At 44.3% G+C, this 13,137-nt stretch overlaps 1 protein-coding gene across 1 annotated transcript; it reads left to right on the forward strand.

Annotated features, from left to right (window-relative positions):
- Window positions 1–1,754: 1,754 nt before the first annotated feature.
- Window positions 1,755–11,784, forward strand: lrrn1 (leucine rich repeat neuronal 1). Its single transcript, XM_056606828.1, has 2 exons — window positions 1,755–2,254; window positions 8,667–11,784. The coding sequence occupies exon 2, from the start codon at window positions 8,845–8,847 to the stop codon at window positions 10,996–10,998; it is 2,154 nt and encodes a 717-aa protein (XP_056462803.1). The 5' UTR covers window positions 1,755–2,254; window positions 8,667–8,844; the 3' UTR covers window positions 10,999–11,784.
- The last annotated feature ends 1,353 nt before the right edge of the window (window positions 11,785–13,137 follow it).

Below are 13,137 nucleotides of genomic sequence, written 5' to 3' on the forward strand. Positions count from 1 at the left end.
CCGACGTCACTAGAGTAGTGACGCTTGCACAGAAGCATACGGCCGTCATCTTTCCTTATTCTGGGTGGAAATAGTAACATAGTTACGCCATTAAATGCGTTTATGTAAACATTTTTAGCGAGAAATGTGCATTTTAATTTCATAATGTTCGCTCGTTGAATTTGAAGGATGTTTTTTTTGATAGTTATGACGAAGAGGGAACGCTCCATTCACTGCTCGGTCTTGTCTATGCTATGCGCCTAATAATCCGGTGCGCCCTATATATGAAAACAGTTCTAAAATAGGCCATTCATTAAAGGTGCGCTTTATAATCCGGTGTGCCTTATAGTACGGAAAATACGGTCCTCGTTTGTATTTCTTTCGAAATGGTGAACTTTTGCATTGAGCCATCTTCTATGTCAGATCCAGTACCCTCCGCCAATGTACTTCAGTTTTATCAACAGCCTCTTTTATCTTAGCTTCAGACGCTGTGGATGTTAGTTTCTGCTGGTGAAGTCCCACCCACTGGCACTGCTCTAATAGGTCTGTAGCGTCAGTGGGTCCCACCCCCTCGTCGTGCTCTTTAGCGTGACGCGTCTTCAAGTGTTTTATTAAGTTGCTAGTGTTGAAATTAGCAACACTCGCGCCACCCCTGGAAATCTTTTCACGGCATACGTTGCATGTCGCAGTCTTGCTGGTGGGAGCATCCAGCGTGAAATATTGCCACACCGCCGACATGATAACGCTAGCTCCTTGATTGACAGGTGATCAATTCTTCTTCGCCCCTCTAAAACAGCAGCCTGCAGATGGCAGCACAGCGCAACTGTTTTAAGAGCCGCGAAGAAGAACTGTGTCAGCGCTAACGGAGCTAACCAGTAAATAGCTTTCTATTTTAATAAATTACGTGGTATCGGAGGTGCCTGGACTCCAGTACTCGCCGATACCGATACCAGCATTTTCGGCAGTATCGGAGACATTTCCGATACTGGTATCGGAATCGGAACAACTCTACACACAACAGTATGAAAGAGGGAGAAGTGGCATCTCAATAAGGGGGGAAGGGGTTGGGGGAGCATATATTTATGCAGGGCTCTCACTTTAATCCTTTTACATCCCATTCTAACATCCCGGCGGTTGCCATGCATTCTGGGTCGTGGCAACGGCGGGCCCCGTCTGGAAGCAGATGTAGTGCATTCAGCTGCCGTGCGAGCGGTGACAGCGAGTTGGTAAGCTCTTTGTCTCAGCGCATGCTGGGCTCAATGGATTCATCATATCTGGTCCAATACTTCAGCAGCGCCGCGATACAGGCTAGGCCGCCGCGCTAATGGGGTTAGAGTTGCGTTCAGGATTGACCACCAGCCTGATGTCATTCCTTGGCTGAGTGCAGGATTGTTGTTAAATTGTTGTAAGGTTAATGCCAAGCCGAGGTTAATGAAGCCATACATGCACACACACAATCACATACATGGGCACGCACCAGCACACACACCTGTACACATGGTGCACACACAGGCATACAGACATTCAAACAATCACACTCAGACACGTAACGTGTAAATGTAACAAGAACCCAATTACGTTCACAATCAAACAAATGAGAATAAAAAAGTGGATGATGAAGGCTGACCCTGGAGACCATTTTAACAAGAGATCCATGTGCCCCCTCCTCCCCCCTCCTCCTCTGAGACACTCCTCCCAACCCCCACGCCTTGCGTGGCAACCCTGTGCCGCCGCCCCTGCGACTCCCTTTCTTTTGCATCACAACAATCCTCGAACAGATGGTGTGCTCCTCGGCCGGAGTGATCGACACTCCGCCTCAGCCAATCGCATTGCTTGGAATCAGCTGACTAGTCTGGACAGCGCCAGGTGTTGTTATCATTTTCCAAGGGAGGAGGCGTCTGAGGGGAGAGTAATATCCAGCAAGCCACTGAACAGACTGCAGGTGCTTTTTGGTGGGGGGGATACGTCCGCCGACAGCATCGCAGGCGATACTTCACTCAAATAAGCCTTGTTGCTGGGATGTGCATCTGGTTGGAATAAGAGTTGCGCGATCGCTTCTAACAGCGACTGACTGACCCCGATGGAGAAACGGAATACATATGTTGTAGGGAGATACAGATGAAGCCCAATTTGTTGTACGTATACGTTTAAAGAAAAAACAATCCCTCACGTCGATTGGCCATGTGCTGGCGCGCGGCTTAGGCGCATCGTTTGGACATCTGGAGCCAGAAGAAGTAGAGCTGCGATCACAAAACCAGTCAGGGATGACAACAAGGTGAGGTCACATTAGAAAGCAGCATTTTTCAATACTGTAGCATGTAAGTCCGTTGGATTTTGATGAACTTTAAAGTGTAAACACAGGATAGACTATTGCTGGATGTGCTACCTTTAACATCCTAGTCGTGTCTTAGTTCCATTGCGTCGGCATGTTTGTTGTTATTGAGCATCTCTGCAATCTAGGTTAAATCACAAAACGTAGTTAGTTTCTTGCACTGGGCTATGTCGATAACATAAATGTTCCTATAAAATCACATATCGAATGTATTACCTTCAGAGTGTTTTTTTTAATCATACGTGAGTTAAAAAATGTAAACGTGCAAAACACCGCTTGTACACGTCAAATAAAAGCCATCAACTTTGATCTCGTATCCTGCGGCACATCACTCGCAGTGCACCACCAGCACCTACAGGCTCTGCGTGCTTTGCGCAACGTTGCCCAAATGTCATTTGCATATTAATGTCAAAGTACGACGGCAGATGTCTCGAGCAAAAGTTCCCGAGCCCCGGCGCCCTGCAGGACGTTCTGGGGGAACAGAGGGCGAGGAGTTGGTCAGGAGGGCTTTGTCTCCTTCACAGCAGCTGTTGCGTCTTTGTGCCTTTGGCCAGATGCTCGGACGAAACGCGTCACTCTAAACTTCAGCAAACAGAAGCACCGAAACCACGTCTGTTATTACTTTAGTGTGGGCAGATTTCAATATGAAGATATAAAGTGATGACCATGGAAAGCATCATCACTGCTGTCGTAAACCACTGAGTCATTTAGCAACAACTGGATCTTGATAGTTTATTGACCTTGGCAGCCATTTATTTTTTTAAACAAAGTACATTGATTCAATATATTCTCTTAGCCTGCATACAATTGCTGGTGGGAAATACATTTACAATTGAGATGCCATTCCAATTCTCAGAGTTCCCTTTTCATATACAGGCTACTTACATAATACATAGGCCTATATTTTTCAATTTAACAAATCATCCTAACAATTGACCTTCAATAAGAATTTACTGTTCCCACCTGGTGCTGCAGGGGACTGACTAAGTTTTACGTGACGATAGACACAGCCAGAAGCTTTTTAAGGGATGCTGGGTCTTGCCTCGGGCTCGGTCGCGTGGAAGCAGTTCTGTGAGTGAGCAGGATGTCTGAACCTTCTCCATAAGTCAGGGGAACAGATATAGACACCGATCATCTATCTTGAGTTATAGGTTTTCCTTCTGCCCGTGGGCGCTAATAACATCTATCTATCTACCTAAACACACACGCATGCATGCACACTCGAGCACACAAAAAGACGCACGCACGCACAATAAAACACAGCATGCCTTCATCTTCAGATGGTGTCTGTGCGTGTCGAGTGGAACAAAGGCTGGTAAATGGGGGGGCATGTGTGTGTATGTTTGCATTTGCGTGTGTGTGGGTTCATACAGTTGTACTGATCCCCAGAGAAGGTCTACAGTATAGGCTGGGGGGGGGGGTGGTGTCTGGTCACGGCTTTACTACTTAACTCTGAAGGGAGGGGGGGGGGGCGGTTATGGGGAAGGGGCTTACTGCCTTAACTCTGTTTGTTAAAGGGGCTATATTAAGGATTTTACATGCATTAAGCGTTTTATGCAGTATTTCTATGGCTTGCAGTTGAACCAAAACAATGTGTCCGTCCCAGACTCTCCTCGTTGTGTAGAACAGCTTGTGGGCTGTTTTTGATTATATTTATTATGAACTGGGACGTTTTGCCTTGAAAGAGGAAGGAAGAACGTCTAACTCCCAGTGTCCTAATGAAGAAGAGCTTTAGCCTATTTGCCAAAAGAAAATGTTGTGGTTTTGTTGTCCTGTGTTTAGTAGAGCTGTCAAGTTCTGGTCAATTGGTTTGTAGATGGGCACTTTATCTGCCAAATTCGCATTGGTCGCTGGTGTTACTTTCATAAAATAAAAAAAGCGCTTCTTAATCCATTATTTTCGGGGACGTAAGGGACCAAAGCAGCCTGACGTGTCAATTTTTTTGGCGATTAGGATAGATTGTGTTAGAATAACACAATTTTATTTATTATATTAAATATTAGTACATATTATATTCAAGACTCCATAGTTTCTGATTTTAATTATCATGTGATTTAATAGACAATAGGATTTATACACAGGTGGTCAAAACAGCCCAGTTTTCATAACTTTGAAATCACCCAACTTAAGTGCGACTGCTTGTTGTAACTTCCTGGACATTTACTCCACTCCAAAGTAATGACATGACGTCACAGAAGTCAGGTTGGCATATATATTCTTTAAAGAGGACGAAAAAAAAGTATGCCGGCGTATGCATACAACATTGCCATGTTGTCTCCAATGCGTGTCATCTTTAATGTTTAACACTTGGTAGGCTTGACTCAGAACATATCCGAGTGGGCACATTAGCACAAAGCATGGCGGCATCCATTGGGACCCATTATATTAAACACAGAAATAAAACAAAAATCAAAACTTCCATGTGTTGTGTGGTGTGTGACCCGCTTTGCATTTGACCTCTGTGGTAACCGAGTCAGACTCAGAGAAACCCACAGATTTCCTCCAAGTAGCACTGGCCTGGTATTGAGGCCGGCAGGTACAGCAGAGTGCACTCCGGCCGGTTTAGCCAGAGAGCTAAACCGAGGGGTGATCTAATGCCACCAGTTGTGAGTGTGACCTTTTCCTGTGTTTTAGTGACATCACAAGTGGGATGGTACACCTAGACGTATGATCAATAGATCAACATTTGCTACAGTTCTAGCAATTTTTGCTGATCCAGGATACTTTGATTTTCAAACGGGGTGTAATGCATTATCACACTCAAACCTGATTGCGTAATATTATTCCTTCAATCTAGAGATAACATAGGATATTTATTTTTTACATTTAACGCCCCATCTATACATCTCTTTGGTTGACTACAGCCCCAGTAGTTAGTTTGTATTATTAGTGCCAGTCTGCTCGCACTCAAGTGGTTTTTCACAGATTTTCTTTAAATAATTTTTAGACCATTTTAACTTTTAAGAAACATAGTAAAAAAGCAATTAAAGTTATATAGGAGTTAAACACTGTTCACATAATCGCTTTTCAATCGCCTTTTCATTTGTTCATGTCACACTCAATATCTGTCCTTTGGCGATCAGTGGGTATTATCAAAATATTTTAATAAGCGGGTGTAATATTGCGGTACTCGATCAAAGACATAAACACAATGACGATGCTTAACATTTTCATGTAAGAATGGGAAACTAAACCGTTTATAGACATAGAATATATATTATATTGGGCATGATTAATCGACGATCGACTAATTGATCATTAAGAATTTCGTCTGACGTAAATTGGATAGATAAAACTGATGCTGAAAAATATCTTCAGAAGGTGTGTCTTTTTACAATTACCACTTGAAGTGTTGTTCAGCAGGGAAATATAAAAAAATAATTAATATTTCGATTAGCAACTGGACACACTTGGGTTGATAAGTTACCGGACCACTTGCGGAGTAATAAGAAAGACGTGAATCAGGCAAAAAAAATCACTTTTGCTGAAAGTGGTCTAGTTCGGTGTGCATAAAAGTACTGACGGACCAATCGTGAACTACTGCAACTGCTGATGCCATCTCTCTTAGTTATAATGAAGCCGCACCGACCCCAAACCATTCGGAATAAGTGTATACATGTCGATTATAGCGGACTACACCACCTCTTCTATTCCGCATGGAATTCTATTCCAATCAGAGAATTGTATTCCGATTAGCAGCGTTACATGGACGCTTCTGATCCAAATAGATTTATAATCGGACTAGATCTATTCCTATCATGCAATCCGAATGTACTGTATATATGGCATTTACATAAGTGGAGGAGCGTACGTCCGTATGTCTCTTGTGCATTCTCGTGTTTTCCGATTGAGGCGTATAGATGATAATTTTTTATTCATATTGAGCTGTTCTTCCACTTCTAATCGGACCAGAAGTGTCCATGTAAACGCGGGAGAATTAACGATCAATTTTCATTGCATTTTGAATATAGCATATAAATAGTTAATTTCAATACAAATATATTAATGATTAATCGAATCGACTAAGACAATTTAATTGAATTCCCATCCCTAATTAATGTTGCTGTGTGTTTTTTTTCCTTTTTTAGGTAGTCTATAGTAACCTTTTTAGTGAAAGAGTTGTTATTGTTGTTATCATAGCATATGTTGTTGTCGTTGTTGTTGTTGTTGTTACCATAGAAAGTTATGTAAAAGGTTGCGACTATGGACCCACATCATTGTGCATTCTGAGAAAACACTGACTCACTTGCTTTGGCTTTAATACTAAATGTAAAGTTAATTTAATCCTCATTTACTCTTAATGAGATTTTTATGCAAAAATAAGTTATTAGTATCCCTAGGGAACATCATAATCTGTCAGACAGTGTGTGGTTATCAATGTCTTTTTGGCTTAGAGTGGGTTGTGTTTGGATGTTTGGATAATTAGCAGAGGTGGCTAGTCATCCAAGGTAATATCTACCAGAAAGGTCTCCTTTTCTCTCCATGCAAGTCTTTCCAGCCAGGGGCTGTCGATTGTCGCAGGTAAATATTCATTTCCCACTATGAAGGAAGACGGCTTTCAGCAATTGAAGTGACAAGTGTACACTTTGCCTGCACGGTTGTCCTAGGTTGTCAAGAATTAAAATAGCAGCCCAAATGGGTTTTGTAACCTGTGAATTGAATTATCCTTGGGAAGATAGGGGAACATTTTATCTGGGAAATGTTTAGAAGAACCAAGTGTCCTGATACAAAAAGGATGTGGTTTTACAGCCTCAACGGTAGAATATTCTATGCAACACACAGCTACCCTTCTGTGTATCTGATGCCATGTTTAGTGCAGAATCAATGCCCATACTTTCATTTCCTATGCTTTTCACATCTGAAACAACAATAGTATGTTTTTATTTGTAACAATTTTTTTATTTATCTAGAAAGAAATTAGCCCAAACCTCTCGAGTGGAAAATCAATCGCTTCAAGCATCCGGTTTTTAAACATTCATTGTGGTTTGGGCTTTTGGAAACCACGAAAAGATATGACAAAAAAACGAAAACCACATCTCAGCTTTTTTGGCACTTGAATCTGTTTGTAATGGCACATTGAAGTGTAACGTGATTCGTCTGCCTTAATCAACGTAACCTGTTGCACCCCCGCTTTGAAACCATCACAATGCCCCCCGACTCACCATCTCCTCCCTGCTAATCCCGACAGGCAGTCAAGCGTGACCATGTACCCCCTGCTTCAGCTTGAAGAGCAGATACCGCACGCATAATACCACTGGTTGCACCCAGGAAACCCCACCCCTCTCTCCCAAAAGGAAGTCCCAAGCGAATGGACTCATCCCGCGGCCCTGTTGCCAGGCAGGGTGCCTGCAGACTCAGACCTAGTCAGCTCTCCTGGGGGAAATCCTCTCAGGGTGCTATCTTCTTAGACGCACAGGGACAGAATGTGTTAGGTGGCCCACCAGGACATGGCACCCGCATGGCTGCAGACGGGTCAGGGTGTCGCGGTTGGTAAATGGATCTAATTGGTTATGGGGATTTTCTAATCTAGTTGCACAGTTCTGAATGGGGCTGGTTTTCAATAACTAAAAAACGTTCAGGCCACATAAGGAATAATGAGGAGAGGGACATGGTCTTCACACCTTTCACTTTATATTCTATAGTTTGCGTTCATAATGAAGGTTGGTTGTATTGCATTGGTGCAAATCCTGCCTTTTTCTTATTCTCTTTTCTTCCTTCACCCAAGAGTGGTTATGGAAGCCATTTGGGCAATCAAATGGACTAGTGTAAAATCTCAGCTCCAATTTGTAGTCGTCTTTTATATTAACCCTTTCTTTTGTACTACTTTTCACAAGCGTCTTCTCCCTGCAGAAAACATGGATGGATGGTTAAGCACACTAAAAGTAAAAACATGTTCTGTGTGTATTCTGAATTCAAAAGGCAGAGGATGCTTCATTAAAAATGTATAAGCAAACCCTTTATTTCTGTCTTTGAGGCATGGCGCACGCTAATATCTCATAGTGTTTAATGATGTTCTCAGTAGCTAATGATCAAGCCCTTATGGGCCAGTTGGAGAGATGAAAGCCCTAAAGGAATACCATCCATTTTCACCTCGTTCTCTGTTTTTCTTTTTTGTAAATGGATTTTAATGAGCCGAGGTAGCATTTTTATGAGAATGCAAAACTGATGATGTGGCACACAAAACAGATTCTCCCATGACTAACCCTCTAAATGTCTCTTGTTTTATTGCTATCCGTAATCTATGTAATGATTGCATTTACAAGCGTACCAACCACTTGGTATTTTGTGGACATGGGGATACGATTGTGTTGAACTGATTCTAATCATATGTTTCTTTCTTTCATCTTTCTTCAAGGTTGGACCTACTGCTCCAGGATTTTACTGATCCCATCCAGACTGGGACACAACAACAACGACCCATTATTGGAATGTCTGGTTGATGACCTTAACCAACAATCTGTCTACAATCCTCTCCTCACCTGCCTCCGGTCCACCCTGTGTGGGTCTTGGGGAATTGAACACCGATTCACAGCATGGCTGGACCGAGATTTAATTACTGCCTGCTATGCCAGCTGTTTGTTGGCTTGGTGCTGGTCTCTGCCGGACTATCTATGGTACAGAGCAACGAGTGTCCCCAGCTGTGTGTATGTGAGGTCCGACCCTGGTTTACTCCACAGTCCACCTACAGAGAGGCCATCACCGTGGACTGCAATGACCTGCGTCTCACTCGCATCCCGGGGAACCTGTCTAGCGACACGCAGGTGCTGCTGCTCCAGAGTAACTACATCGCCAGGTCCAGTGAGGAGCTGGAACAGCTCTTCAACCTGACCGAGCTCGACCTGTCCCAGAACAACCTCAGCAGGATCCGGGACGTGGGCCTGACCAACATGTCCCAGCTCACCACTCTTCATCTGGAGGAGAACCAGATCACGGAAATGCCAGATTACTGCCTGCAGGATCTCGGCAACCTGCAGGAGCTTTATATCAACCACAATCAGATCAACACAATCTCTGCCTACGCCTTTTCTGGGCTCCATAACCTACTCAGGCTCCACCTCAACTCCAACAAGCTGAAGGCTATCGATAGCCAATGGTTTGACTCAACAGCCAACCTTGAGATCCTTATGATAGGGGAAAACCCAGTTCTTGGGATAATGGACTTTAATTTTAAGCCACTTGGCAATTTGAGAAGCCTTGTTTTGGCTGGAATGGATTTAACTGACATCCCCGGGAATGCCTTCGTTGGACTCGACAATCTCGAAAGCCTCTCTTTTTACGACAATAAGCTGGCCAGAGTTCCCCAGAGAGCCCTGCAGAAACTACCTAATCTCAAGTTCTTGGACCTAAATAAGAACCCGGTGCACAAAATCCAGGCAGGGGATTTCAAAAACATGCTGAGACTAAAGGAGCTTGGCATAAACAACATGGGGGAGCTGGTCTCCATTGACCGTTACGCACTGGACAACCTCCCAGAGCTCACCAAGCTGGAGGCCACAAACAACCCCAAGTTCTCCTTCATCAACCAACAGGCGTTCCACGATGTACCAGCCCTGGAGAGCCTCATGCTGAACAACAACGCCCTGAATGCCCTGTACCAGTCCACCGTCGAGTACCTGCCCAACCTCCGGGAGATCAGCATTCACAGCAACCCGCTGCGCTGCGATTGCGTTATCCAGTGGATGAGCTCCAACAAAACCAGCATCCGCTTCATGGAGCCCTTGTCCATGTTCTGCGCCACGCCGACAGAGGCACGGGGGCAGCAGATTAGGGAGGCGCTACAGAGAGACTCTGTGGAACATTGTCTGCCCATGATCTCCCACGACAGCTTTCCCAATCATCTCAACCTGGATCTGGGCATGACCGTGGACCTGGACTGCAGAGCCATGTCCCAGCCCGAGCCCGAGATCTACTGGGTCACTCCTCTGGGGAACAAGGTGGCTATGGACACCCTGTCAGACAAATACGCTCTCAACAATGAGGGGACGTTGAGGATCTCTCACATTCAGGTGGAAGACACCGGCAGGTATACTTGCGTGGCGCAGAACTCGGAGGGCGCTGACACAAGAGTGACGGCGATACGCGTGAACGGGACGTTGCTGGACAGCACGCAGCTCATGAAGATCTACATCAAGCAGACCGAGTCCCACTCCATCCTTGTCTCCTGGAAGGTGAACTCAAACGTCATGATGTCCAATCTCAAGTGGTCGTCGGCCACCATGAAAATAGACAACCCACACATCACCTACACTGCCCGGGTTCCCGTAGACGTCCATGAGTACAACCTCACACACCTGCAGCCAGCCACAGAGTATGAGGTGTGTCTGACCGTCTCGAACATCCACCAGCAGATGCAGAAGTCATGCGTCAACGGCACCACAAAGCAGGCCACCTTTGCGGTGGAGTTATCCGACCAAGGGACTAACATAGCCCTGGCGGCGGTAATGGGAACCATGTTCGCTATCGTCAGCCTGGCCTCCTTGAGCATGTATGTCGCCAAGAGGTGGAAGCGGAAAAACTATCATCATTCATTGAAAAAGTACATGCAAAAGACCTCCTCAATTCCCCTGAATGAGCTGTACCCTCCCCTCATCAACCTGTGGGAGGCAGACGGCGAGAAGGAGAAGGAGGCGGTCCCGGAAACCAAACCTAGCCAGGTGGACACTACGCGCAGCTATTACATGTGGTGAAAGCAGGGGATTGAATAATTTCAGGAGCACAAACGCATCTTCTTTGTGTCAAAGTAAAATAAGAAGTTTTTCTTAAATGTTTCTTTTTCTTGTCCTATACTTCTGTTCTTCGGGATTTGCCCGTTTGGGGCAAACGACAAAGAGAGTTTTAGTTTAGTTTATTGCCTTTTCTTCTAGCCCCTTTTTGACACTCAAAATGGCAGCTTTGTTAGCTTCCTATGGGCTCTGTAGTCACTGTGCTTGTTATTAGTACTCGTATCGGTTAGCACAGCATGGGTTATGGCATGGATTCATTACGGGTACACAATGGAGAAACTGTATTCGGAATCCATTTGGACATGTATCTCTGGCAAAATTCTTGGAGACTGCAGTTTTTTCTTTTTCTCCTAAGACAGTTTTACTGTTGACTGTTGTGCACTGAAATATATATTCAGATTTCTCTATCAACTCAAATATAAGCTGACATATACTATGTTTAGACTTGATATAGTGTCTATTGAATAATGTAAGCAATTCTTATGTAATGTTGTATCAGCTATGATTTTATATTACCAAACAGTACGTTTGATTTAGAATTTAAATTTGCAGAGCAACAACTGTCAACCAGCAATAGAAATATGAATGTTAAAAACTAGGTTCATAGATGTAAGGCTTTTTACGTTTCCTAAATATATTGATTATTTTTATTTTGTTAGACTATGTAAACAATCACTAAATTTGTTGTGGTTCACACACTGAATAATGTTGTTTATTAGGAGCAAGTCAAATAAAATACTTATTCCCTCCTATTTTTCATACCATTGTTCCAAGCTCATGTGTCATTATTTAAATTTCTAACATTCAAGTTGTGAATGTTGTTTAAAGTGTTCCCAATATACATTACCATTCAATATCATTGAAATCAAAGCCACATCTGCAAATAATACAAAAAACTGTTAAATGTATTGTCCCACAACAATACACCATCTGTTCGGGCTCAAATTTAATCTCCCAACATCACTACCCACTGATGACCAAAGCATCAACAAAGAATCAGCCGAAACTTTGCCCATGTAAAATACATATTTTCAATTTAGATTTCCAGTTGGCTGTTATGAGTGCACAGCATTCTATGTAACTTAATACAGTTCTGTCCCACTGCCACTCCTCGGCCACCTTGGCGGTTGTCGAAAGTTTCCCACTAGTCCATCTGTGTACAGTGACAATGCTAACGTGTGTTTTGTGATATCATGTTGGCCGGGCTCTCCTTTCCATATTTGACTCCACAAATGACAAAACGATCCAAAGTGTTACTTTCAAGGGTCTCTATAAATACCCTTGCGTGAGGGGGCCTCCTCACTTGCCAGGGTAGAGGAGAGCGGGGTCCGCTATCTCTAGTTTGATTTCACAATATTATTGCATTACTCCGTTCTATTTTCAGCTCAGCGAAGGGTCCTTTTCTGTGTGGGGCCTTTGTTCCTGGTGCCTTGAAAAGGGAAGCTGCAGGGAGAGAAAAATGTCAGTGAATGTCAGGGACACTCTGGGGACGTGTGTGTGTGTGTGTGTGTGTGTGTGTGTGTGTGTGTGTGTGTGTGTGTGTGTGTGTGTGTGTGTGTGTGTGTGTGTGTGTGTGTGTGTGTGTGTGTGTGTGTGTGTGTGTGTGTGTGTGTGTGTGTGTGCGCATTGTGCTGGGGATGATGGATTGAGGAGGACCGGGATGGATGGGGACACCGGTAACCAGCGCTGCTCTGAGACGTCATCCAGCGTCCCCCTAGGTTGATGTGCAAGGCACGCATCCCCACACCCTTTCTTCTTCTCTCTCCTAATAGTCCCCCAATAAGCAAGAGAGAGGCAGAGTGAGAAAACACAGATAGAGACAGAGACAGAGAGACACAGAGAGAGAGAGTCAAAGAGAGGGACAGAGCGAGACAGACAGACATCCTGCTCAGTGGGACAGCCATCAATGAGGGCCTTTCAAAAAAAATCTTGGTTCCGGCAGGGAGAGAGAGAACTACCCTGTTGCTATGGCAACCCTCTCACCCCCCCCCCCCCTTAGTTTGCTGCTTACCCCACCTGCTAAAGCTGCAGCATCAACCCCCCCCTCCCACCCCACACACAAACACACATACTCACACACATACACATGAACAGACACACACA

The sequence above is a fragment of the Gadus chalcogrammus genome, chromosome 13, assembly GCF_026213295.1.
Source record: "Gadus chalcogrammus isolate NIFS_2021 chromosome 13, NIFS_Gcha_1.0, whole genome shotgun sequence".
NCBI lineage: Eukaryota > Metazoa > Chordata > Actinopteri > Gadiformes > Gadidae > Gadus > Gadus chalcogrammus.

Coding starts and splice junctions, on each gene's coding strand:
- lrrn1 (XM_056606828.1), top strand. CDS start 8,845: ATGGCTGGACCGAGATTTAATTACTGCCTGCTATGCCAGCTGTTTGTT.